Source organism: Schistocerca nitens, chromosome 3 (genome assembly GCF_023898315.1).
Source record: "Schistocerca nitens isolate TAMUIC-IGC-003100 chromosome 3, iqSchNite1.1, whole genome shotgun sequence".
NCBI classification, from domain to species: Eukaryota; Metazoa; Arthropoda; class Insecta; order Orthoptera; family Acrididae; genus Schistocerca; species Schistocerca nitens.
Window position 1 is genome coordinate 347996143 of NC_064616.1, and position 27827 is coordinate 348023969.

Sequence of the window (27827 nt, forward strand, 5' to 3'; positions counted from 1 at the left end):
CCGTGACCCTCGAAAATGACAAGGAAGATCACTAGCACGATGCTGACTAAGTCAAGACAGAAAGGTAGAGACCCTCCACTAACATAAAATAACACAGTCTCAGCTTCCCGAATATATGTGGAAGATACAGCATTCCTCATAACCTCATAATTTACAAGTCGCATAGTCTTCGTCTGCAGACCTGTGTTCTCAGTCTCAGTGCTAAGTGAAATGCTGATAATGCTGAGTGCACATTTCGATGTTACGTCGTGTAAATTAAGACGTTGCAAAAGTTATGAGAGTTTTTTGCTATTAAAGCTCTTGAATCAATCGTGTGACACATGTAAACTTCAATTTTTTTAAAGTATGTTATTCAAATTATTATATTTAAATATTTTATATTGTTATACTATTAAAATCATAAACATCTGTGGAACATTAAACGTTAAGGCGTCGACAAGTTATATTAGCTTAGTGTGTGTGTGAAAGGGGGAGGGGGAGGCTTGTCAGGCCCAGTAACAAACTATTACCCCTCACTTCTAGATCCGGCGTCTGTCTGCCTGTCTGCTATTGTAGTCGACTAAGTCACTTTCCGGCTGCAGGGAGAAAGGGTTTTTTTGGGCATGAAATGAACTGGACTTTTCCTAATCCTCCTAAATGAGTGGCGGTCGGAGCTGACTAAGACTAGATTAGCTAGCCGGAGGAAGTGTTGGATGAAAGTGACGGATTTGGCTATGGTGCATTCATGTCAACAAATTTCATTTATTTCCATGCCAATTCGAGAGTAATGATTTCGTGTAATTCTTTCCCCATTAACTTGAAACTGTATTCCTGTTTTGCTGTTCTGGTGAATATCAGTGAGATCTGCTAATGGCCAGTTGGAGGCAGCGTATGAAATGTTAGTGGTACACTACTGGCCATTAAAATTGCTACACCACGAAGATGACGTGCTACAGACGCGAAATTTGAGCGACAGGAAGAAGATGCTGTGATATGCAAATGATTAACTTTTCAGAGCATTACCACAAGGTTGGCGCCTGTGGCGACACCTACAACATGCTGACATGAGGAAAGTTTCCAACCGATTTCTCATACACAAACAGCAGTTGACCGGCGTTGTCTGGTGAAACGTTGTTGTGATGCCTCGTGTAAGGAGGAGAAATGCGTACCATCACGTTTTCGACTTTGGTAAAGGTCGGATTGTAGCCTATCGCGATTACGGTTTATCGTATGGCGACATTGTTGCTTGCGTTGGTTCAAATGGCTCTGAGCACTATGGGACTCAACATCTGAGGTCATCAGTCCCCTAGAACTTAGAACTACTTAAACCTAACTAACCTAAGGACAACACACACATCCATGCCCGGGGCAGGATTCGAACCTGCGACCGTAGCAGTCACGCGGTTCCGGACTGAAGTGCCTAGAACCGCACGGCCACCGCGGCCGGCGTGTTGCTTGCGTTGGTCGAGATCCAATGACTGTTAGCGGAATATGGAATCGGTGGGTTCAGGAGGGTGATACGGAACGCAGTGTTGGATCCCAACGGCCTCATATCACTAGCAGTTGAGATGACAGGCATCTTATCCGCATGGCTGTAACGGATCGTGCAGCCACGTCTCGATGCCTGAGACAACAGATGGGGACGTTTGCAAGACAAAAACCATCTGCACGAACAGTTCGACGACGTTTGCAGCAGCATAGACTATCAGCTCGGAGACCATGGTTGCGGTTACCAAATGTTCAAATGGCTCTGAGTACTATGGGAGTTAACATCTGTGGTCATCAGTCCCCTAGAACTTAGAACTACTTAAACCTAACTAATCTCAGGACATCACACACATCCATGCCCGAGGCAGGATTCGAACCTGCGACCTTAGCGGTCTCGCGGTTCCAGACTGAAGCGCCTAGAACCTCACGGCCACACCGGCCGGCTGCTGCGGTTACCCTTGACGCTGCATCACAGACAGGAGCGCCTGCGATGGTGTACTCAACGACGAACCTGGGTGCATGAATGGTAAAACGTCATTTTTTTGGATGAATCCAGGTTCTGTTTACAGCATCATGATGGTCGCATCCGTGTTTGGCGACATTGCGGTGAACGCACATTGGAAGCATGTTTTCGTCATCGCCATACTGGCGTATCACCCGGCGTGATGGTATGGGGTGCAATTGGTTACACGTCTCCGTCACCTCTTGTTCCCTTTGACGGCACTCTGAACAGTGGACGTTACATTTCAGATGTGTTACGACCCGTGGCTCTAACCGTCATTCGATCCCTGCGAAACCCTACATTTCAGCAGGATAATGCACGACCGCATGTTGCAGGTCCTGTATGGCCTTTCCGGATACAGAAAATGTCCGACTGCCGCCCTGGCCAGCACATTCTGCAGATCTCTCACCAACTGAAGACGTCTGGTCAATGGTGGCCGAGCAACTGGCTCGTCACAATACGCCAATCGCTACTCTTGATGAACTGTGGTATCGTGTTGAAGCTGCATGGGCAGCTGTACCTGTTCACGCCATCCAAGTTCTGTTTGACTCAATGCCCAGGCGTATCAAGGCCGTTATTACAGCCAGAGGTGGTTGTTCTGGCTACTGATTTCTCAGGATCTATGCACCCAAATTGCGTGAAAATGTAATCACATGTCAGTTCTGGCATAATATATTTGTCCAAAGAATAACCGTTTATCATCTGCATTTCTTCTTGGGGTAGCAATTTTAATGGCCAGTAGTGTATATTCCAATCTACTGGTCGGACTTCGGATTCCCTCTGAATGTAGTTGGACTGATATAGCGGTTGATAATGGTATTGGAATAGTGAGGAGCTTAACCTTGTCTCACCTGTTAAAGTGAGGCTGGCGGCCACTATTTGGAGTGTCTGACAGTGCAGCAGAATAAATCAGGTGCCGCCAATAAACGTTTCCAATTAAGTCTTCGGTGCAGTGAGTCGCGTAATTTGTTTCGCGCTCTGCGTATCACCTAGAGGACGTCGATTCTTGCCGCGTCCACGAGTCTGACTTCGCGCGACGCCACGTAAACCCTGAGGCAGGGACGAAAGAAACTTTTCAGTACTAGCGTAAGATCCGCAGAAAAGTCCGCCACAGGCGAGAGTATTATTACCCTAGATATCAACTGCAGACCTATTCGCAAGAAGGTGTCGGAACTTGAAATGTCCCAAGAAATCAATGCAGCTCACATAGTAGTAGGTACAGAAATATGGTTAAAACCCGAAATCGATACCACTGAGGTTTTTGGGGGAAATTTAGATTCATATCAAAAGTATAGGCTAATGGGAAATGTAGGTGCTGTATTTATCGCAGCAGACAAAAAACTGAAACACACTGAGATAGAAATTTAAGCTGCCTGCAAGATTGTTTGGGTAATACTCAGTACCAATTGTGGACATAAAATTATAATTTAATCCTTTTGTTGACCACCTCAATTATCTTCAGATGTAATCAAAAGCTTTAGAGAAAACCTAAGTTCGCTAGTACATATGTTCCCCAATCACATTCTCGTCATCGGAGGAGACTATAATCATCCAACAATCAACTGGAATAATTACAATTATACAATCGGTGGGCGTGACAAGATATACTGAACAACTATAAAAAATGCCTTCTCTGAAAAATACCTGAAATAGGTCGTTCGAAAGCGCACTCATGATGGGAATATATTGAATCTAATGACAACAAATGGACCTGACCCCTTTGAAGATGTCCAAACTGAAACTGATATTAGTGTCCATGAGGTAGTTGTAGCAACTACGTATGATTACTAACGTACGAATGGCAACTAAATCTGGTAGAAAAGCTTATATGATCAGAAAACTATATAAAGAGACTGTGGTGTCATATCTCATTGAGAAAGTTGAAACAGCTAGCTGCGAACAGGTGCATGAATAAGAACTGTGGCTTAGGTTTTAAAAAATAATTGGCCATGGACTGGATAGATATTGTGCACCTGTGTATCTTGCCCTGGTACTTTAGTATCAGATATACTTGGTGGTTCTCATACTTTTTATAGATAGGTAATATACAACATTATGTTTATGCTATTTCAAAAGCTTAACTGAAAAGTGACGAAGTACTTACGTTCATCTAGTGGCGTGTCTTCCAGTCGATTCTCTTTCAGAAGGTAGAAATTGATCCATCCCTTAGAAATGGAAAGCAGGTCGTTCTCGTTGGAAAGAGCCTCTTTCCCCTTGTAAGATTCTATGTTTTCCAGCTCCTTCTTGGTGAGTTTGTTGCAGAGTGACGATTGCCTCGACCTGTCTGCCACGCTGCGGACCGTATCTTCGTTCGACGAGTCGAGAGAAGCGCTTCTCTCTTCAGGAATTACCTCGAACCTGTGGCAGTACGTGCTGGACAGCAAATTGTTGGAGCACGGTGAAGGAGCTGGTGGGAGTAGCCTCGAAAGCTTTCTAACGGGCAACCGGGACGGTTTGCGAGAATTTGGCCGTACGATCGCATCACTGTCGGGCACTTTCTTTCCGTACATTGTGCTCGTCCATTTCTTAACGGGAACAGCTGATTTTAACAAAGGTTTCGTGGGAATTACTGATTTTAACAAGGGCTTGGGGCAGTTTGTTCGATCACGTGTGTCTTCAGCCGGGGCTAAATTCCGAAATTTGTCTGTTCCGCTTACAGAATTCGTTTCTGGCTTGCATTGGCTAGTAACGCCTGCTGACTCCAAAGGCACTTCAATTTTCTCCTCTTTTTCATTGTAACTGTTATCTGGAATAAGTAAAGGCACATTCTCTTCCTCGATGACATTTGGCTCAAGTGGCTCAAGAGTATCTAATATTGGCGTTTCAGTTTTTGTAGGCGGAACCACAACTGCAGTATCTCTTCCATCTGCGGATATGGGCTTCGCGGTTTCATTATTGGCCCTTTTTATTTTCTGTATACTATCAGAAGTACGTCTAGAGGTCCTTAGTTTAGGTCTCGGTGATGCCGACATGTTATTGATGCATGAGTGTCTACGAATTACTTTGGCACTGTCTCTCTGGGAAGTCTTTGTGTCTAAGCGATGTCTAGGTGGAGGTAGAAACGTTGTGGCACAATTGTGGCGTTTCTCTTGAGTCTGTATTTCTGAAGAGACACCCATTTTTTTGGGGCTATCTTTGTCTGTCGTGGGTTGCCGGTCCTGAGGAAGTGGTGCAACAGAAGTACTTTTCCAGTTGGCTTCGGTGTGGTTACTTTCTGCCCTCTTGGCAGATTCGTTGTACACTAGTGGACTGAGTCTTCTGCAGGCACGCCTGGGCTGGTTGATATCTGGAAGACTGAGCGTCGGTTTTTTGTGCAAGTGCGCACTCGCGTTGAGTTTTGACGCCGGCCTCGCGTCCCGCTTTTCGGTAACTGGAGCGGAGAGCTTGTGCTGCTCTCTGCAGCGACGCTGCCTCTCGATGAGCTGACGGCGGCGCTCGGAGAGCTTCCGGTGTAAGCTGCGAGGCAGGCTGAGAGCCAGCGCCCTCTCCGTGGCGGGCCGCGGGCCGGACCCTCCGACTGGCACGAAGAACGCTTTCAGCTGCGTGTCTTCGAGGCTGTCCACCAGGCTCAGCCCGCTTTCCGAGTCCTCCTCGTCACTGCTGCTGCTACACTCCGCAGAGGATACATTAACCAACATGGAGACGGAGCGTGGCAAGGCGGAGTAGCGTGCAACGCAAACTTGCGCCCTCTCTCCCTCGCAGTAGCTACTACCCGCAATCACATCGCATCCCCCACCCACCTCCGGCAACACGTTGACACTGATGGCCTTGTCCGCTCTCGAAACACATCCCGACCCACCGGTAAAACTGTTGAACGCTGCACACGGATCCACTGAGTCTCTGCCGCTCACTTGGGCACACACCCTCGAGTCTCGTTTTGAGCACGCTGAAAACGTATCGCGTGCTCTCTGAACGTCCGTGATCGTCTTTACACTGGCGCTGCTGCTCGAGGAGGGCGTAGCTGGGCGATCTACGAACTGTAGATATCCGCCGTTGCTGCTGGACGACTTGCTCCTGGGATTGGACGTCGAGCAGCCACTGGTGGGGGTCAAGGGCTCCATGCCTTTATCTGCGCGTTCGAGAAAGCGGACACACTCTGCCAGAAAGGTGTCCCCGTTGTGCGACGCAGGCAGTGCTGCAGTTGCTGAGGATGGTGTTACGTCGCTCTCGGCGCAACAGTTCCGGGGCCCGACTTCGGCATTAACATTTATCGCAGTACGAAAACTGCTGCTCACTGTTGTCGACGGCTCACCACTCTGACAGCCCACCGAGGCTCGGCTGCTGGGACACGATACGCTGACGGGCGATGCTCCCGGGCAGCACGGCTTGCAGTTGATGACAGTTGGCAGCTCGGGAACTCTACTGTTGGCCTCAGTTCCCGAACTGGACGTACGGCCAGCGCTGTCCAGGATCTCGAGGTTGCCTTCGGAATGAGGGCTATTGTTGTACGGCAAGGTGGTACTCCGACTGCTGCCTGAGCGGCCGGTATTCCACTCGCTTCCTGTACAAAGTTGACACGTGTTGTACTTCCCTACTACATACAGATACGTTAAAAAATAAACGAGTAATATATGTCTTACGTTGGTGCATAAGTTCGTAGCGTTTTTCTATAAGTTTCATAAACAAAACAGATACACATAACAGTGACTTTAGTCATAAATACACTACTGGCCATAAAAATTGCAACACCACGAAGATGATCCCAACGGCCTTGTATCACTAGCAGTCGAGGTGACAGGCATTTTATCTGCATGGCTGTAACGGATCGTGCAGCCACGTCTCGATCCCTGAGCCAGCAGATGGGGACGTTTGCAAGACAACAACCATCTGCATTCTGCACGAACAGTTCGACGACGTTTGCCGCAGCATGGACTATCAGCTCGGAGACCATGGCTGCGCTTACCCTTGACGCTGCATCACAGACAGGGTGCCATTGGTTACACGTCTCGGTCACCTCTTGTTCGCATTGACGGCACTTTGAACAGTGGACGTTACATTTCAGATGTGTTACGACCCGTGGCTCTACCCTTCATTCGATCCCTGCGAAACCCTACATTTCAGCAGGATAATGCACGACCGCATGTTGCAGGTCCTGTATGGCCTTTCTGGATACAGAAAATGTTCGACTGCTGCCTTGGCCAGCACATTCTCCAGATGTATCACCAACTGAAAACGTCTGGTCAATGGTGGCCGAGCAACGGGGTCCTCATAATACGCCAGTCACTACGCTTGATGAACTGTGGTATCGTGTTGAAGCTGCATGGGCAGCTGTACCTGTACACGCCATCCAAGCTCTGTTTGACTCAATGCCCCGGCGTGTCAAGGCCGTTATTACGGCCAGAGGTGGTTGTTCTGGGTACTGATTTCTCAGGATCTATACACCCAAATTGCGCAAAATGTAATCACATGTCAGTTCTAGTATAATTTATTTGTCCAAGAAATACCCGTTTATCATCTGCATTTCTTTTTGGTGTAGCAATTTGAATGGCCAGTAGTGTATATCACCACACGCGGAGTTTTGTGATTTTGCCTTGGAGCTTGCGGTATCTATACACGCGATTTTTGAACCTGCATGAAAATGTCGCATGATGGTGGAATGATCAAAGTTCACATTTGCCGTTTTTCGGGTACACTGACGTGGATCATTATGGATTAATGCGTTTAACTGATCATCAAACCCCGAAAGTCTTCCTGAACACGGAGAGTCTCTGTAGTGTGTCGGTAAACTGAAGAGCGAGCGAGCGAGTCCCCACTCTGCCAACCCAGGTACGTCACAAGGAGCTTCTACAGGCTGTTTCACAACGTAGTACCGGCCCTGCCGCAGCGCGCGCTTCAAATGTGTGGCGAAGCCCTGTACGGATACGTCTCGGCTGCGTTTATTTTTAGACAAATGCATTAAGACCATGAGGAATACAAAAAGCGATAGCTTCTTCCGAAACACAACATTATAAAGTAAATAATATTAACATAAGAACGGAAGTCAGGATTCTACTACAAACATAGAACCAAATACCTGTTCATGTGAATGTATGTTCCTTTATTGCTATTCGTAAAACGAACCCCATCTAATGCAATCAGTCTGTAGAATTTAAGGCTTGTTCTTATTTTGTGTTTCTAATAAAAGGTAGAAATTTTCTTTGAAGGACTGCATTGAAACTTAAAAATTCTTGCAAGACAAAGAGTGTTTAAAAAGTAAGCAGAAATTTATAATTTTGTTTGTTGTGTTAGTCTGATTTGCACTACTTTTTTGTTACTGTCTTCGTAAACATGCCTCAAAATTATGTGTTCAGTGTTATGCATATTGGGTATTTACTCTGTTGTCAGCTGTCAGAAAGGTTACATGTGTTTTGGTAGCATCAACGATTATTTGTTTTGTATAAAAATAAATTATAGAATCTGTATTAAATTTTGTTGTGAGAATGGAATGGGCAACGGCCTTGTCACAGTGGATACATCGGTTCCCGTGGCCGGCACTTGGATGGGTGACTATCCAGCCGCCATTCGCTGTTGCCATTTTTCGGGGTGCACTCAGCCTCGTGATGCCAATTGAGGAGCTACTCGACCCAATAGTAGCGGCTTCGGTCAAGAATACCATCATAACGACTGGGAGAGCGGTGTGCTGACCCCACGCCCTTCCTATCCGCATCCTCCGCTGAGGATGACACGGCGGTCGGATGGTCCCGGTAGGCCACTCGTGGCCTGTAGACGGAGTGCTTTTTTTTATAAGAATGAAATAAAGTGTATGAAATTTTTAGAAATGGTAAATATTGCTTTTGGTAGGCCTGTTATGAGTAAACCAAGGGCTGACAAGTGGTATAAACATTTCAAAGCAGGCCTTAAAGGACAGCGGTTTTACTAGCATGGATGAGATTAAAAATGCACTGTTAAGAGACCTATAAACTATCCCGTAGAAACCGTTCCTAAAGTGTTTCGGGAATTGGAAAAAGCACTGGCATAAGTGTATAGTATGTGATGGGAATATTTTGAAGAGGTTAACATTTCTGTAGATTAGCAAATAAAGTTCTTATCAAAAAATAAAAATTAATATGTGAATGCACCTCGTATGTCAAGCTTTTTGCTTAGAAGTCCAGAATCGGTGTACATGTTTCGAAGGAAATTTCTGCAGTGTTTAGAATAGCTATTGCGCACATGTTTTAAGCAATATGTCTTAGAATCAGGTGAATAGTGACCGACACAGAGATTTAGTGTTCCATAAGCATCACAGGTTTTACGTGATTTTGAAACTGTCTATAACGATGGGTTTCCTCCCAAAATTATTAGTTTTCCTTCGTGGCGATTCCAGTAAACCATGCGGCTTATTTTTCCATTCCTTACTTATGCGTCCTATTAGGTGAGGCTGACGTTTGCATAAATTGCAGCCCTTTCATTGGGACTGGTAATATTAGCCAACAGTTCTTTTTGGGTCGCCTCTTTAATACACGCTGTAATAACATTAGAGACGATTGAACGCTCGTTACTCCCCAAATACCTCCTCTTCTTCGTATTCTGCACATTTTCTTGCGATGCTAGACGATTATCCATCACTTCCGGATATCGAAGTACATCAGTAAGTATACAAAGTTAGCTCACTGACACTGGCAACTAAGATCCCACGAACAGAAACGACGTATGTCACTGCACGCCGATTTACATTGCTAGACGGATAACGGGCTACAGATTTTGTGTACCCCTGTACGCCGGTGGCAGCGTTCTTCCGGGAAAGGCCACTTCCCCCACCAAAATCGTTGCTCGCTCTTGAGTTTACATACAGACTATAATGTCGAAACGATCCTCCTAAAAAACGAAAAACAATTTTCTTTCTGTGCTCTGCCCAATGGCATTATCCCCATACACGGCGCAAATGTTTATGGCTGCCTCTGCTGTTGTCACCCCTCTACTGAACTCAAACGGAAGACTACGACGGAAATGTTTCGATTTCTCCACTTGGCACTCCATTTTCTAGCGTCCACATCTCCATTCACTGGCTCCAAATGAAAAAATGACAATATGTAAACTCACAAGGCAACAGTTACTACAAATAAAAAACGACAGTCGATGAATAAACCCATAGCAACCAGAATACCAACATGCAAAACAAGAACCCTACGAACTTATGCACGAACCTACAAAATTGCATAATTTGCCTCATTTCAGTTAATTCTACAAAAGTAACTTGGTTAGAGACACAGTTCTTTTCAAGGTGTGAAGAATGCACCTCATACAGACTTCGTTGCTCATGAGCAAAAACTTGAAATCATTTAGAAATACTACACGTAAAAATAAATCCATGAGCCAGATCTCCGTGAGCGCTTACAGTCTTTCAAAGAGGACACATCCGAAAGAAAATATGACTTTCAGGTATCTTAAGGCGTGTTTCTCCATGTAAGAAGGGGCTGTACAATAGTTTAGTTACCATTCGAATCTATTGCCCGCTGTCACCAACGATAAAGCGGCACAAAATGACCTCCCTGGATAGCGAAAATCTCCTCTGTAGGATCAAAATGGATTTCGCAACCAAAGATCGTGCGAAAGCCAGCTCTGTTTGTTCGTCCACGACATCCAGAAGGCAGCAGATGTGGGGACGCAAATTGATGTCCTGTTCTTTAACTTCCAGAAGGCATTTGATACAATTCTACATGAAGAAACTACGAGATTTGTGATTGAATTCAGAAGTTCCCAGCAAACAGAACACGGTATGTCAGTCTCGACGGAGAGAATTCTTCAGAAGTAAAAGTAATTTCGTGCGGTCCCTTAGTGAATGTTATAGAACATCTACTGTTCACGATATACGTAAATAATCCAGTAGAAAACGTCGGAAGCTTCATGAACCTGTTAGGGGGTGATGGTGGTCTGAACAGAGTGGCCGGCCGGTGTGGCCGAGCGGTTCTAGGCGCTTCAGTCTGGAACCGCGCGACCACTGCGGTCGCAGGTTCGAATCCTGCCTCGGACATGGACGTGTGTGATGTCCTTAGGTAAGTTAGGTAAGTAGTTCTAGGTTCTAGGGGACTGATGACCTCAGATGTGAAGTCCCATAGTCCTCAGAGCCATTTGAACCATTTTTTGAACAGAGTGATTCATAAAGTTGCACACAAATTGAAGCAGCTAACAAAGGATTCGAAATTCAACAACTTTGCAGCAGGAACTTACGGTCCTGGGAGTAATCGTGATCCAGTGAAAGCTTCTGAATGTCAGGTACAACAAGGACAATCAATGCACATGCGCCTTAAGTTGAGCAAAGATAATGCACTGTTTCTGTGCACTTACAGCTCACTGTCGTTCAAGAAGATGTAGATGCAGCTACACAGAGTACCCGCACACGTTTCTGTGCAAGTATCTAACGTACTTGCACAGAGAAGTGTGCGGATACACTATGTAGCTGCTTCTACATCTTCTTTAACGACAGTGAGCTGTACGTGCACAGAAACAGTGCATTCTGGAAGTGGCAGGGGTAAAATACAGGGAGCGAAAGGCTATTTACTATTTGTACAGAAACCAGATGGCAGTTATGAGTCGAGGGACATGAAATGGAAGCAGTGCCGGCCGAAGTGGCCGTGCGGTTAAAGGCGTTGCAGTGTGGAACCGCAAGACCGCTACGGTCGCAGGTTCGAATCCTGCCTCGGGCATGGATGTTTGTGATGTCCTTAGGTTAGTTAGGTTTAACTAGTTGTAAGTTCTAGGGGACTAATGACCTCAGCAGTTGAGTCCCATAGTGCTCAGAGCCATTTGAACCATTTTTGAAAGGGAAGCAGTGGTTGGGAAGGGAGTGAGACAGGGTTGTAGCCTATCCCCAATGTTATTCAATCTCTATATTGAGCAAGCAGTAAAGAAACAAAAGAAACATTCGGAGTAGGAATTAAAATCCATGGAGAAGAAATAAAAACTTTGAGGTTCGCCGATGACATTGTAATTCTGTCAGTGACAGCAAAGGACTGGAAGAGCAGCTGAACGGAATGGACAGTGTCTTGAAAGGAGGATATAAGATGAACATCAACAAAAGGAAATCGAGGATAATGGAATGTAGTCGAATTAAATCGGGCGATGCTGAAGGTATTAGATTAGGAAATGAGACGCTTAATGTAGAAAATGAGTTTTGCTATTTGGGGAGCAAAATAACTGATGATGGTCGAACTAGAGAGGAAATAAAATGTAGAATGGCAATGGAAAGGAAAGCGTTTCTGAAGAAGAGAAATTTGTTAACATCGAGTATAGATTTAAGTGTCAGGAAGTCGTTTCTGAAAGTATTTGTATGGAGTGTGGCCGTGCATGGAAGTGAAACGTGGACGATAAATAGTTTGGACAAGAAGAGAATAGAGGCTTTCGAAATGTGGTGCTACAGAAGAATGCTGAACATTAGATGGGTAGATCACAAAACTAATGAGGAGGTATTGAATAGAATTGGGGAGAAGAGTTGTTTGTGGCACAACTTGGTTAGAAGAAGGGATCGGTTGTTAGGACATGTTCTGAGGCATCAAGGGATCACCAATTTAGTATTGGAGGGCAGCGCGGAGGCTAAAAATCGTAGAGGGAGACCAAGAGATACACTAAACAGATTCAGAAGGATGTTGGTTCAAATGGCTCTGAGCACTATGGGACCCAACTGCTGAGGTCATTAGTCCCCTAGAACTTAGAACTAGTTAAACCTAACTAACCTAAGGACGTCACAAACATCCACGCCCGAGGCAGGATTCGAACCTGCGACCGTAGCGGTCTTGCGGTTCCAGACTGCAGCGCCTTTAACCGCACGGCCACTTCGGCCGGCAAGGATGTAGGTTGCAGTAGGTACTGGGAGACAAAGAAACTTGCATAGGATAGAGTAGCATGGAGAGCTGCATTAAACCAGTCTCTGGACTGAAGACCACAACAACAACAACAACAACATCTAACGTACGCAATGCTACACATCTCAGACGGTGGACTGGAAGGGAGCATTGTATCCCGAACGTTAAGGCAAGGGCCGCTGGTGGCCGAGCGGTTCTGGCGCTACAGTCTGGAACCGCGCGACCGCTACCGTTGCAGGTTCGAATCCTGCCTCGGGCATGGATGTGTGTGTTGTCCTTAGGTTAGTTAGGTTTAAGTAGTTCTAAGTTCTAGGGGACTTATGTTCTAAGTTCTAGGGGACTTATGACCTCAGCAGTTGAGTCCCATAGTGCTCAGAGCCATTTGAACCATTTTTCGTTAAGGCAAGATTTTTGTATCTATTATATATCTGATTATTAACTCATGGTAACGGTGCTAGTAACGTATAAAACAAGATGGCTGTCATATCAGTCGTAGCATGATGTGTCTCCATGTTTAGGCATCGTCTTGTTAAGGGAAAAGTAATTACTGACTGTCGGTGTTTACTTTCGCAGACAGCAAAGGTGTCTAAACAATATACAGTGCAAATACGCAGTATTTTTACTTCAATTTTTGAAATGTAATGGTCCACCGCGTGCTAGTCGGCCGAGTGCATGTCGTGTTCCGGTGAAGCGTCAAGGCGGGTCCACACTGAGCGCGCCGTGCCTAGCCGCGCTGCGCTAAACGGCTCCGCGCGCTCAGTGTGGACGGCGAACGGCGCTGCGCCGCGTCGTGCCGCGCCTCGCAGTTTTCTGGCTGTTGTCGGTACATCAAAGGAAGTGGCGCGTTTGCGCGCGCTCAGTTAAGAGGGGGTTTCGACTCGCTCTATCTTCAGACCAAGCGCTCGCTCCAACTGGAGCGGCGCACTCCTCTCTGTTACAGCTGTGCGCGGGGTGCAGCAGCGCGGCGCGGCGCGCTCAGTGAGGACCCGCCTTTCAGGAGTGAGCACACATCGTCAGCTGCAGCCAGCAGTGTGAGGCGCTGCGTCCAGCAGACGCTTCACCTACCATGCCACCTGCTGTCTTCCCGCCAGCTGCAGCCAAAAAAAAAAATGGTTCAAATGGCTCTGAGCACTATGGGACTCAACTGCTGTGGTCATAAGTCCCCTAGAACTTAGAACTACTTAAACCTAACTAACCTAAGGACATCACACACATCCATGCCCGAGGCAGGATTCGAACCTGCGACCGTAGCAGTCGCACGGTTCCGGACTGCGCGCCTAGAACCGCGAGACCACCGCGGCCGGCAGCTGCAGCCACACCCGCTTCTGGCGACACTCCACGACTGCATTTTAAATTACAAGGGAGTCATCAGGTCTGTTAATAACGGGTTTCCATGAGTCAGGTGTATTGTAGAGCTGGGGTGCTCAATCATTTTAGGCTTGAGATCTACTATATGCAATTTAGTCCATTTTGATATCTACTGACTAAAAAATTCTCTCCTCTCACCGCAGCCCCTCTCACAACGCGAGTAGTAACCTCACCATCCATAAGGAAAGATTGTTGCTTGTGGCCAGCGTTAAAGACGATGAAATGCAAAAAATGGTTCAAATGGCTCTGAGCACTATGGGACTTAACATCTGTGGTCATCAGTCCCCTAGAACTTAGAACTACTTAAACCTAACTACCCTAAGAACATCACAAACATCCATGCCCGAGGCAGGATTCGAACCTGTGACTGTAGCAGTCGCGCGGTTCCGGACTGAGCGCCTAGAACCGCTAGACCACCGCGGCCGGCTATAAAATGCAGATGGAGACGAAATAGGCAGAGACGGTGTTGTCAGATTTACCGCCTACACATACGGTGCGAAATACTCATTGTTAACAAACTGCTATTTTATAAACAATTTCATGTAACCAGATTTCTTACAAAGGTTTGAAAGACCGACTCATAAAGCCATGGCGGTCTATGGGTTGAACACCTCTGTTGTAGAGGGAGTGTTCTGAGAACACTATGTGACCAAAACTATCCGGACACGCTCAAAAGCATACGTTTTTCATATTAGGTGCATTGTGCTGCCACCTACTGCCAGGTACTCCATATCAGCGACCTCAGTAGTCATTAGACATCATGAAAGAGCTGAATGGGGCGCTCCGCGGAACTCACGGACTTCGAACGTGGTCAGGTGCCTGGGTGCCACTTGTGTCATACGCCTGTCCACGATGTTTTCATACTCCTAAATATCCCTAGGTCCACTGTTTCCGATGTGATAGTGAAGTGGAAACGTGAAGGGACACGTACAGTACAAAAGCATACAGGCCGACCACGCATGTTGACTAGCAGAGACCGGCGACAGTTGAAGAAGGTAGTAATGTGTAATAGGTAGACATTTATTCAGACCATCACACAGGAATTCCAAACTGCATCAGGATCCACTGCGAGTACTATGACAGTTAGGCGGGAGGTGAGAAAACTTGGATTTCATGGTCGAGCGGCTGCTCATAAACCACACATCACGCCGCTAAATGCCAAAACGACGCCTCGCTTGATGTAAGGAGCGTAAACATTGGACGATTGAACAGTGGAAAAACGTTGTGTGGAGTGAAGAATCACGGTACACAATGTGGCGATCCTATGGTAGGGTGTGTGTATGGCGAATGCCCGGTGAACGTCATCTGCAGCGTGCGTAGCGCCAACAGTCACATTCGGAGGCGGTGATGTTACGGTGTGGTCGTGTTTTTCATGGAGCAGGCTTGCACCCCTTGTTGTTTTGCATGGCACTATCACAGCACAGGACAAACATTGACGCTTTAAGCACCTTCTTGCTTCCCATTGTCGGAGAGCAATTCGGGCATGGCGATTGCATCTTTTAACACTATCGAGCACCTGTTCATAATACACAACTTGTGGTGGAGTGGTTACGCGACAATAACATACCTGTAATGGACTGGCCTGCACAGAGTCCTGACCTGAATCCTATGGAACACCTTTGGGATGTTTTGGAACGCCGACTTCATGCCAGGCGTCACCGACCGACAAGTCTGAAACCGCGCGACCGCTACGTTCGCAGGTTCGAATCCTAACCGCGCGACCGCTACGGTCGCAGGTTCGAATCCTGCCTCGGGCATAGATGTGTGTGATGCCCTTAGGTTAGTTAGGTTTAAGTAGTTCTAAGTTCTAGGGGACTGATGACCACAGAAGTTAAGTCCCATAGTGCTCAGAGCCATTTGAACCACTGACCGACATCGATACTTCTCCTCAGTGCAGCAGTCCGTGAAGAATGGGCTGCCATTTCCCAAGAAACCTTCCAGCACCTCATTGAACGTATGTCTGCGAGAGTGGAAGCTGTCAGCAAGGCTTAGTGTGGGTCAGCACGATACTGAATTCCAGAATTACCGATGGAGGGCGCCACGAACTTGTAAGTCATTTTCAGCCAGGTGTCCGGATACTTTTAATCACATAGTGTACATGGCTTTTCATACAACGTCCCTAACGTCCGAGAAATCGATGTTGACGCTTTATAATTACCTTCTACACTGAAGCGCCAAAGAAACTGGTATAGGCATGCGTATTCAAATACAGAACTATGTAAACGGGCAGAATACGGCGCTGCGTGGCAACGCCTATATAAGATAACAAGTGCCTGGCGCAGCTGTTAGATCGGTTACTGATGCTACAAAGGCAGGTTATCAAGATTTAAGTGAGTTTGAACATGGTGTTATAGTCGGCGCACGAACGATGGGAGACAGCATCTCCGAGGTAGCGATGAAGTGGAGATTTTCCCCTACTACCATTTCACGAGTGCATCATGAATATCAGGAATCCGGTAAAATATCAAATCTCCGACATCGCTGCGGCCGTAAAAAAGATCCTGCAAGAACGGGGCCAATGACGACTGAAGAGAATCGTTCAGCGTGACAGAAGTGCAACCCTTCCGCAAATTGCTGAAGATTTCAATGCTGGGCCATCAACAAGTGTCAGCGTGCGAAACATTCAACGAAACATCATTGATATGGGCTTTCGGAGTCTAAGGCCCACTCGTGTACCCTTGATGACTGCACGATACAAAGCTTTACGCCTCCCCTGCACCAGTCATAACCGACACTTGACTGTTGATGACTGGAAACATGTTGCCTGGTCGGACGAGTCTCGTTTCAAATTCTATCGAATGAATGAACGTATACGGTGATTGAGGCAATCTCATGAATCCATGGACCCTGCATGTCAGCAGGGGATTGTTCAAGCTGGTGGTGGCTCTGTATGGTGTGGGCCGTGTGCAGTGGAGTGGTATGGGGCCCCTGGTTCGTCTAGATACGACTGTGACAGGTTCAAAAATGGTTCAAATGTCTCTGAGCGCTATGGGACTTAACATCTGTGGTCATCAGCCCCCTAGAACGTAGAACTACTTAAACCTAACTAACCTAAGGACATCACACACATCCATGCCCGAGGCAGGATTCGAACCTGCGACCGTAGCGGTCACGCGGTTCCAGACTGAAGCGCCTAGAAGCGCACAGTCACACCGGCCGGCTGTGACAGGTGACATGTACCAAAGCATCTTGTCTGATCACCTGCATCCATTCATGTCCAATGTGCATTTCGACTGTCTTCGGCAATTCCAGCAGGACAATGCGAGACGCCACGCGTCCAGAAATTCTATAGAGTGGCTACAGGGACACTTTTCTGAGGTTAAACACTTCCGCTAGCTACCAAACTCCCCAGACATGAACATTATTGAGCATATCTGGGATGCCTTGCAACGTACTGTTCAAAAGAGATCTCCACCCCTCGTACTCTTACGGATTTATGGACAGCCCTGCAGTATTGATGGCGTCAGTGGCCTCCAGCACTGCTTCAGGCGTCAGTCGAGTGCATGCCACGTCGTGTTGCGGCACTTCTGCGTGCTCGCGGGGCCCTACACGATATTATGCAGGTGTACCTTTTTCTTTGGATGTTCAGTATGTATCCGTAACGTTACTCATAGTTTGACAAAGCGAACTTAACGCAGTGTTTGATGATTATGGCTATCACGCTGGTGGTACCAGTTCAAACCTTCTCTGTGCAGTTTTTATTTTTCTCAGTTTCATGGTAGAGAATATCATTCCATAGTATAAGTCAGAAGTAGTCATTTTTGCTGTAGTTATTTCATTAATAAATCAGTCATTAAAAGTTTGTTACAGATTACAGAATAGCCTTAGTCCCTATCGCTGCCAATGTGTTCGAACAGAATTGTGGATGGTATTTGTTGTAGGAGCAACCGAAACACTAATTCGTAGAGCACGAAGCACATTTAATAAAAGCTACTGACCTGCAGACACACGGATTTTGTAGAATCGATAACCGAAAACAGCTCATTAAAATTCAAAAAATTGTTCTTTCTCCGATCAACTAAAACGCGAACCACGCGTTTTTTATCATTCCTGTAAAAGGACTTGCACTAAATACACGCAGAATTAAAGAATGTATCTTCCTTCGAAACGATTTATCTGTTAGTCCTTAGCATATCTGGAGCAGTTTGAACTGTTTTTGTGAAAGTTTTAACATGCCTGTGAAAGCAAGCCTGACAGGTTGGCGAATCCGCCGTACCGCCAGCGCGTCAGCCGTCAAGCTTAGCCACTGCGTTACGCTCAGTTGGTCGAAAGATGACTAACGTTACAGGTATAGGAGGTGCACATACGACTTCAACATCGATTTTGTCGGAAAATAGGGGCCTTCGCATGGAAAGCCGCTAGCATGGTACTCAGGACAGGTCCCTCTGCAACATACCGAAAGTCACCAAAGTCCGTGATTACCAGGTCTGATGGTCTCGTTGTTAGTTTCCGAGACGCAGAGCGCAGTTTCTGGGTGTGCCACAGGTCATCCTAAGTCTGGAATTTGATAGCGGTGACGTCAACTGAAGCAGCAGCTCTAAGTGTACTAATACAGCCAAAATTCTTTAATCTTAGAATTGTGGTAATACGGCCTTTCTAGAAGACGATAATGCCAGCGAAGGGGGACGATTCTCCCTGTTTCTTTGCCTAAGAACACAGTTCAATGCTATTGTCACGATCTCTTACAATTGTTGAAGATACTCTAGCAACTTTGAAAAAATCAGAGGACGTGAATGTGTTACAGAAACTCACAGATTGGGCACTATTTCAGTCCAGTTCGAAGGTCCTTTTCATTAGTATGTTTGCCATTCAGCAAGGGAAATTATGTAAAATAAATGCATAAAATCATACCAATAAAATAAAAGAGAGCACTTGCCCGAGAAAGGCAAAGGTCCCGGGGAGTTCGAGTCTCGGTCTGCCACACAGTTTTCATCTATCGGGAAGTTTCATATCAGCGCACACTCCGCTGCAGAGTGAAAATTTCATTCTGGAAACATCCCCCGGGCTGTGGGAAAGCCATGTCTCCGCAATGTCCTTTCTTCCAGAAGTGCTAGTTCTGCAAGTTCCGCAGGAGCGCTTCTGTGTAGTTTGGAAGGTAGGAGACGAGGTACTGGGGGAGTTAAAGCTGTGAGGGCAGGTCGTGAGTCGCATTTGGGTAGCTCAGTCGGTAGAGCACTTGCCCGCGAAAGGCAAAGGTCCCGAGTTCGAGTCTCGGTCTGGCACAAAGTTTCAATCTGCCAGAAAGTTTCATATCAGTGCACACTCTGCTGCAGACTGAAAATTTCATTCTGGAATCATACAAATAGTTAGGAATACGGGTGTGACACGCACGTAGTACAAAAAACTCGATCAAAAATTAAAGACAGAACACGTGTCCAACATATTCAGAATACAAGAAAGCTCAAAAGTCCCAAACCTACAAACATACACGACACTATCCGATGAAAAGTATCCGGACACCTTATGTACGAGGGCATTTCGAAAAGTAAAGATACAATGGCTCGCAGTCCTTAAATAGAACATTTATTTAAAAAAACGTCAGTTACATCTTATTAACTTGATAATTTGTTATTTTTCGACATAATCACCCCCGTTATCAAAACATTTGTTAAGTCGGTGCACAAGCTTTTGTATCCCGCAGTCATAGAAGGTTGCCACCTGTTGTCGGAACAACATTTCAACTTCATCTTTGATCTCTTCATCGTCGTGGAATGATTTTCCAACAAGATGTGACTTCAGGTAACGGAAGACATGGAAGCCGGTGGGCGCAAGGACTGGGCTGTATGGCGGATGGTCCAATACGTCCCATTTCAATTGTTTGAGTAGTGCTTTGGTTATGAACGCTGTGTGAGGCCGAGCGTTGTCATGAAGCAAGCGGACTCCACTTGTCAGCATTCCCCTGCGTTTTTTTTTTTTTTTTTTTTTTGAATAGCCCTTTGAAGATGTTTCAAAGTCTGGCAATATGCAGCAGAATTAATTGTCGTTCCAGGAGGCATAAATTCCAACAGAAGAATGCCTCGTCGCCCGCCCGGTTGGCCGTGCGGTTTAACGCACGGCTTTCCGGGCGGGAAGGAGCGCCTGGTCTCCGGCACGAAGCCGCCCCTCGGATCTGCGTCGAGGTCCGGTGAACGGGCCAGTCTGTGGATGGTTTTTAGGCGGTTTTCCATCTGCCTCGGCGAATGCGGGCTGGTTCCCCTTATTCCGCCTCAGCTACACTATGTCGGCAATTGCTGCGCAAACAAGTTCTCCACGTACGCGTACACCACCATTACTCTACCACGCAAACATAGGGGCTACACTCGTCTGGGTGTGAGACGTTCCCTGGGGGGGTCCACCGGGGGCCGAACCGCACAATAACCCTGTGTTCGGTGTGGGGCGGCGGAGGGGTGAAGTGGACTGCGGCAGTCGTCGTGGGGTTGTGGACCACTGCGGCTGCGGCGGGGACGGAGCCTCTCCATCGTTTCCAGGTCCCTGGTTAACATACAGTACAATACAATACAATGCTTTGTCTGTCCCAAAAAACAGAAGATATGATTTTGTTCGCTGAAATCGACGTTTTGCATTTCTTGGCTTTTGGTGAATTCGAATGGCGCCATTGCATTGATTGTTGCTCTAATTCAGGTGTATGGTGATAAACCCACGTCTCGTCACCTGTCACAATATGATCAAGGAACTCATCACCTGCTGCAGCATAGCTTGTGAGGAAGTCGAGTGCAATGCCCATCCTTTTCTTTTTGTGTTTCAGTTAACAGTTTTGGAACCCAGCGCGCGCACAATTTCCTGTACCCTAACTTGACAGTCACAACGTCATAAAGAGTTGTCACTGACACGTCCGGTATGATCTGATGCAATTCTTTCAATGTGAGACGTCTATTCGCACGAATTGCTTCCTCCGTTCTCCGAAGAAGGGCATCAGAGATCACAGATGGCCGACCTGTTCTTTGTTCGTCATAAACATCGGTCCTACCTTCAGAGAAATGACGACACCATTTCGTTACATTTTGTCGATTCATAATGTTCCCATAAACAGAAACAATTTCTTTGTGAATATCCGCTGGTCGCTGACCTTTGGATGAAGAAAACGTATGACGGAGCGCACTTCGCATTTGGCGGGATTCTGAATCGGCGCAGCCATTTTAAACACGACCTACTCCAACCAGAAGCAACGTTCAACTGCCGAACGACCGCGAGGAGAAAGCTAACGGTTCAAGGCTAACACCAGTCATGCCAACTTGGTCGCCAAAACTTTTCTGTTCCTCTGGCGTACGGTGTATCTTTACTTTCCTAAATACCCTCGTATTTCGGAACTGACCACTAGATATCACGAGAGGCGGACCCGCCACTGTAAAACGAGGCAGGGCGTACTGTGCCGTCAGTAGGGATGCAATAAGAACGGACTGGGTCTGTCAGCAGAGATTAGTGATTTCGAACGTGGACTAGTCACTGGATGTCACGTGAATAACAAATCCATCAGCGACATTTCAGCCCTTCTAAAGCTGCCCAAATCGACTGTTAGTGGTATGATTGTGAAGCGGAAGGCACAACCACACCTAAAGCAAGATAAGGCAGACCTCATGTATTGACGGACAGGGACCATCGAGCATTGCGGAGGGTTGTTGTACAAAATCGCGTCAAATCACCAGAAGGAAAGATTCGTGAGTTCCAAAGTGCTACCAGCAGTCGTGCTAGCACAATGACTATGCACAGGGAATTAAAAAGGATAAGGTACACTGGCCGACAAGCTCCTAATAAGCCACGCCTTTCTGCAGTCAGTGCTACGCAACGCTTGAGGTGTTTGACTGGAAACGAGTGATTTCGAGGCATGCATAAAGCGATGTCCTGTGGCAGTCCAATGGAAGGGTTTGGATTTGGCGAATACCTGGAGAACGTTACCTGCCATTATGGGTGGTACCAACAGCGAAGTACAGAGGAGGTGGTGTTACGGTATGGGGGTGTTTTTCGTCGTTGGCATGTGATACCCTTACGGAGCTTAAGAAAACGCTAAATACGGAAGGATATGAACACATATTACAGCCCTGTGTACTGCGACAGTAGAGGAACAACTTGGAGACGGTGGTTATTTGTATCAGCTTCGTAATGCACCCTATCACGAAGCGGCCTGTGCGAGGCAATGGTTTGTGGAGAATAACATTCCTGAAATGGACTGCCTACCCAGAATCCCGGCCTGAAATCATTGGAACACATTTGGGATGAGTCAGAACTTCGACTTCACTCGAGACCCCTCTTCCAGCGTCATTACCTTCTCCGGTTTCGGTTGTTGACGGAGAATGGGCTACCATTCCTCCACAGACATTCAGACACTTCATTGACTGTGTCTCCAGTAGAATTCAGGCCGTGATAAGGGAAAAGTGTGGACACACAACATATTAATGTCGACTGACAGGTGTCCGGATACTTTTGATCAGATAGCGTACACGATAACAGCACCAGACCGAACTAAGTACCTAGCACACTACGACTTACGACTCTTAAATTAACGCACAGAGTGACAAACGTACTGAAGAAACAGGGCCTCCTCAAAGCATATACAATTGCGCAAACTCTCAAAACAAACTTATGCAGCCAATAATCAAGGGAGACAAATTCCACGGATTAGCAATATACAAAGCTGAATGTCAAAGTTGTGACGCAGTTTACATAGGAATGACTTGCAGGCATTTTAAAACACGTTACAAAGAATATATCAGGTGTTGGAAGTATGAAACAAACCATCCGCATTCGCAGAGCACGTAAGGCAGCATAATAATCATCCTACCAACCTAGGACAAGAGGTCAGGATAAATAACCACAACATATTCTTTATCCCAACGCGGAAAACTAACACAACCGGAAAGCCACTGCACAGAAGAAACAGGTGATGCAACCTCAGGCATATTAACACAAACTCAAGGTAAAAAGAAACAATGTCCATATATGTACTCAACCACTCTAAAACCAATGCAAATTCTCTCTCTCTCTCTCTCTCTCTCTCTCTCTCTCTCTCTCTCTGTTACACACACACACACACACACACACACACACACACACAACAGACATCACAGATAACACAAACACATATTCCACATTCGGCAATGGGCAATAACATTCAACAGTTGGCATCAACATCCAAAACACAATATTAAGTCAATGTATATTGCTTTCCTAGTGGTGGGCAAATGAAATTTTGATTGGTAATAAGAAGAAGAACAGATCCAAAACTGGAACGAGAACACATGTAGTGCAGCAGCATACACAAAATTTGTAAGTAGAAATTTAAAGTATTGTTACGTCACTGAAAATCAGAAAGTCCCCGAACTGTTTATAAACTCAATGTAAATAATATAAAGACAAATATATATGTATTTCAGGTTCTTCTGATGCCGTTTAAACAATAAATGCGAAGCGCGTGTGACACAAAAAAATCGTTTTATTCAGTTGTAATTAGACGGATCTAAAGTGAATCTACCGTATCTACGATAAAATTTAATAGGTTACGTTTCATACTTAAGTTTCATATCATTGCAAGTACTAGTCATGATCAATTGACGACAGAGATTTAACTGCATAATGATTGTACGACAATTCTCTTACAAAACTCACTTACTTCTCAGGAACAATGGTTTTCTGATACCCCTAGCTGTAAACTCACGAGCGTGCAACTCTATTGGTGGGGGAAGTGGCTTTTCCCGGAAGAACGCTGCAGATGGCCTGCAGGGGCACCCAAAATCAGTGTGCTCTTAACCGTCTAGTGGTGCAGTTCAGCGTGCAGTGATTTACGTTGATTCTGTTCGTGGGATTTTAGTTACCAGTGCCAGTCAATTTACTTCGTATGCATTTTGGTATACTTAGTTATCCAGAAGTGATGCGTAAAAATGCTACATCGCAAGAAAATGTGCAGAATAAGAAGAGGAGGCTTTTGGGCAGTAACGACAGTTCGGTCGAATTTAATGTAATTGTAGCTTGTGTTAAGGGGCGTTTCGAAAAGAGCTGTTGGCTAATATTGTCAGTCCCCACCAAGGGGCTGCCTCGCCACAATAGGTCGCATCAGAAAGGAACGTGAAAATAAACCACATGGTTTACCGGAATCGCCGCAAAAGAAAACTAAGAATTTTAGGAGGAAACTCATCGTTATAGACAGTTTTCGAAACAGGTCATTTGGCAAACGATGGAGCACTTTTAAATAAACGAAAAAAATGGTGGCTACATTACAGACCTTATTTACTGCTGTAAAAAAAAAAAAAAAATTCCTTGGCATACAGATGTTCTACACAAGACACCTCGAGAAATGCGATTACCATGGAGAGATCTGAAGGTAAAAGATTCTGGTAGAGTGAACAGATATAACTGACTGGATATTTAAACACTTGATCCAGGTAAGGAAATTAAGGGAGCCGGTCAGTAAGTTCTCTTATACTGACGAAACTTGGGTGGACAACAACGTTACTTACAGAAAATGTTTCTAGGGTTCTGGTTAGTGGAAGCAACAAAATTATTGGGGTCAACATTGGATCCAAAGATCGATTTTCACCTAACACACATATCATTTATAAAGCGGGATGTGCAACAGAAGACTACCACAGCCAAATGAATTACGAAAATTTTTCAAACTGGATCTCGGCTTAAGTAATTTCGAATCTGCCATTCAACTGTGTTTGTGTTATAGACAATGCTTCATACCAGAATAAGGAGCATAAGAAAGCTCCAGTGACTGAATGGTTGTTAAAAGATAAAGTCGATGCTAATTTTTAATGAGAAAAATAAAATTATTTGACTTAATTAATTATACAACATAACCCGGAAGACAAAGTATTTGAAATTAATAGAATACTTGAAGCTAATGAACACACTGTGCAGCGGCGTCTGTTCAGTGATTCGGCGATCATTCCTAGTCAGTTATTTCAATTTTTCCGCGCTTTCATCGGTTGACGTGCTGGGCCTCCAGGTCGTTCGTCATTATCAACTTGGCTGCCTTCTAAGAAAAGCCTACGAGTATTCCATTCTTAAACCCCCGTTTTACTCATCGCAGACTTACTAAAACCGATATTTAACGTTTCTAAAGCTTTGATGTCTTTTGTTCTGTTCGTACAGCAAAATTTAATATAAATTTTCTGATCCACTTTTACAAAAAAATAAATAATCGCTGCTGCTGCGAAAACACAAGTAATATTTTTGACAGCTGTCAATAGACTAAATATCCGATATGGCTAACATTGCACAGATACTTTTCAAATTACAAATTCCCCGTTACTTTTCGAGCCTTCCTCTCATAATAAGAATTTTTGAGTTTCATCGTCGCCCATCGAAGAAAATTCTACCTCTTAGCGGGAACAAAAAGAATAAGCCTTAAAAAATTTCTGTAAATTGGAATATATACATCGGTTTATGAGGAGATAGTACTCGAACATGCATTTAGAGGAACATTCATTCTGTTCTATGTAGAGGAACATTCATTCTGTTCTATGTTTGTAGTAGATATATGTATCCTGATTTATGACTACCGTTCCTACATTAATGTAATTTACTCTATAATGTTGTTTTCTCTAAGAAGGTAATAGTCTTCTTTATTCCGTATGGTGTTAACTAATTTATCTATAAATAAACGCTGCCCAAAGTGTCTGTACACAGGGCGCGCATGGAAGGGCCGGTACGGCGTTGTGAAACAGCTTGTAAAAGCACAATGTGACGTAGCGGGATAGGCAGAGTGGGTCTCGCCTGCTCACTCATGAATTTACGGACAGACTGTACCTATACTGAGTCTTCTCATTGTGAAATTACAACTGCTCCGTTCGACGTAGTCAAAGTTGCGATGTTCCAGTCATCGGGACAGATCGTGTAAGGTTAAGATAGAAGAATGGGAACAGTTCCGGCTGAAAAGTTTATCAGTTTTCAGCTTCTCAACCATGATGCAGTTTGGCTGGTCCAACACTGTGTAATACCCCAGCCTATTAGCATACTGGCAGTGAAGACATTACATGAACGTTTATTTCAATTTTTACAAGCTAAGAATGCGACAGGGGACAGAATCTTGGTTTTTTTGAAATTTCGTAATTGATCGATAGCATAGACATCGTATTGTAAGGTCTTATGAGTGCACAAAATGCACAGAAGGAAAAGAAAGATATTGGTCAACTAGGAAACTAAAATCAGTGCATTATTTTTTACCAGGCCATGTGCCAGAGACAGGTCTTACAAATATCAAACTTCCTGGCAGATTAAAACTGTGTGCCGTACTGACTCGAACTCGGGATCTTTGCCTTTCGCGGGCAAGTGCTCTTTCAGCAGTGCTAGTTCTGCTAGGTTCGCAGGAGAGCTTCTGTAAAGGTTGGAAGGTAGGAGGCGAGGTACTGGCAGAAGTAAAGCTGTGATGATGGGACGTGAGTCGTGCTTGGGTAGCTCAGTTGGTAGACAACTTGCCCGTGAAAGGCAAAGGTCCAGAGTTCGACTCTCGGTGCGGCACACAGTTTTAATCTGCCAGGAAGTTTCATATCAGCGCACACTCCGCTGCAGAGTGAAAATCTCATTCTTACAAATGTCAACTGTATCTCTGCTGCCAAACACATCTTAGCCTTTTTCTTAGAAGAAATCAGAAACTGTGTCATACAATGAATCAATCGTGGCAGACCTGTGATATGATGCGCCTCTAAGCAACAACTGATAACTGGTATATTGTGGGATCGTTCTTTCTGATGGTAGAAATGAACTTGGTTTTGGCGCAGCGTAATTGTTACTCTTTTTGAACGCTAAACACGAACGAGTATCTCAGACATTGCACTGAACACGTTTTCAGAAGAGGAGTCCATATCCCTGCCGTGGTGTTGCCAATTAAGCTGTCCGTAGTGTTCCAAATCAATTTGAGACGCATGCAGGGACGGCTTCATAAAAACTACCGAAAGTCAAGGCTCGAGTTCCTGTAAACATATGAGGAAGTCGATCGATTTCGCATGCCGTCAGGTAAGACTGCTGTCTCATTGAGCTGATCTACCTATGAACTTCCACAAAATTTACAGCTGAAATCTGCACATCACATAATACCGTATGCTAGGGAGTACCTTTCATTCCATCGCGTAATAAGGGTTCTTTCCATACGTATTACGAGAGGTATGTTCGAAGGAAGGTATTTATATACCTGTAAGCTGAAACCTTGTAAGCTAGTCCTAGCCTTTAACTTATAGCAATTTTACTCTGAGCTTATGAAGAAATTAATACATATTCTGTCGCCGTCAAACATACAAAAGAAACTGCTCCTAGTGGCCCTGAAATTAAAAAAATGTTACCTGCGCAACGGTAGATAGCTCTGCAACAATAAGGCGCTCAGTCCGGAACCGCGCGACTGCTACGGTCGCAGGTTCGAATCCTGCCTCGGGCATGGATGTGTGTGATGTCCTTAGGTTAGTTAGGTTTAAATAGTTCTAAGTTCTAGGGGACTGATGACCACAGATGTTAAGTCCCATAGTGCTCAGAGCCATTTGAACCATTTTGCAACAGTACCTGAAGTATAATCATCTGCACCTGAAATAATTGACGCTGCTGCGCAATGCGACTGGGCTTGTTTATACAAGGTGATTTTTCAGTAGTAAATGGGAGGTATGAATTCGAAAGGTGCTGTGAACCACAGTTTACTTCAGTATACCACTTACATTGAAACTAGAAAAACATATCATGGTTAAAGGGCTCTATTTACATTTTAAGTTACAAGTGCATGCCTCTTTAGA

The 27827-nt window shown here is 45.4% G+C and overlaps 1 protein-coding gene across 1 annotated transcript in view; it reads right to left on the reverse strand.

Annotated features, from left to right (window-relative positions):
- LOC126249227 (uncharacterized) overlaps positions 1–27827 on the reverse strand; it is a 300476-nt gene that overhangs the window by 11597 nt on the left and 261052 nt on the right. Inside the window, exon 4 of the mRNA XM_049950883.1 lies at positions 4074–6470. Within this exon, the coding sequence (XP_049806840.1) occupies positions 4074–6470 (2397 nt within the window). The remainder of the gene's footprint in view (positions 1–4073; positions 6471–27827) is intronic.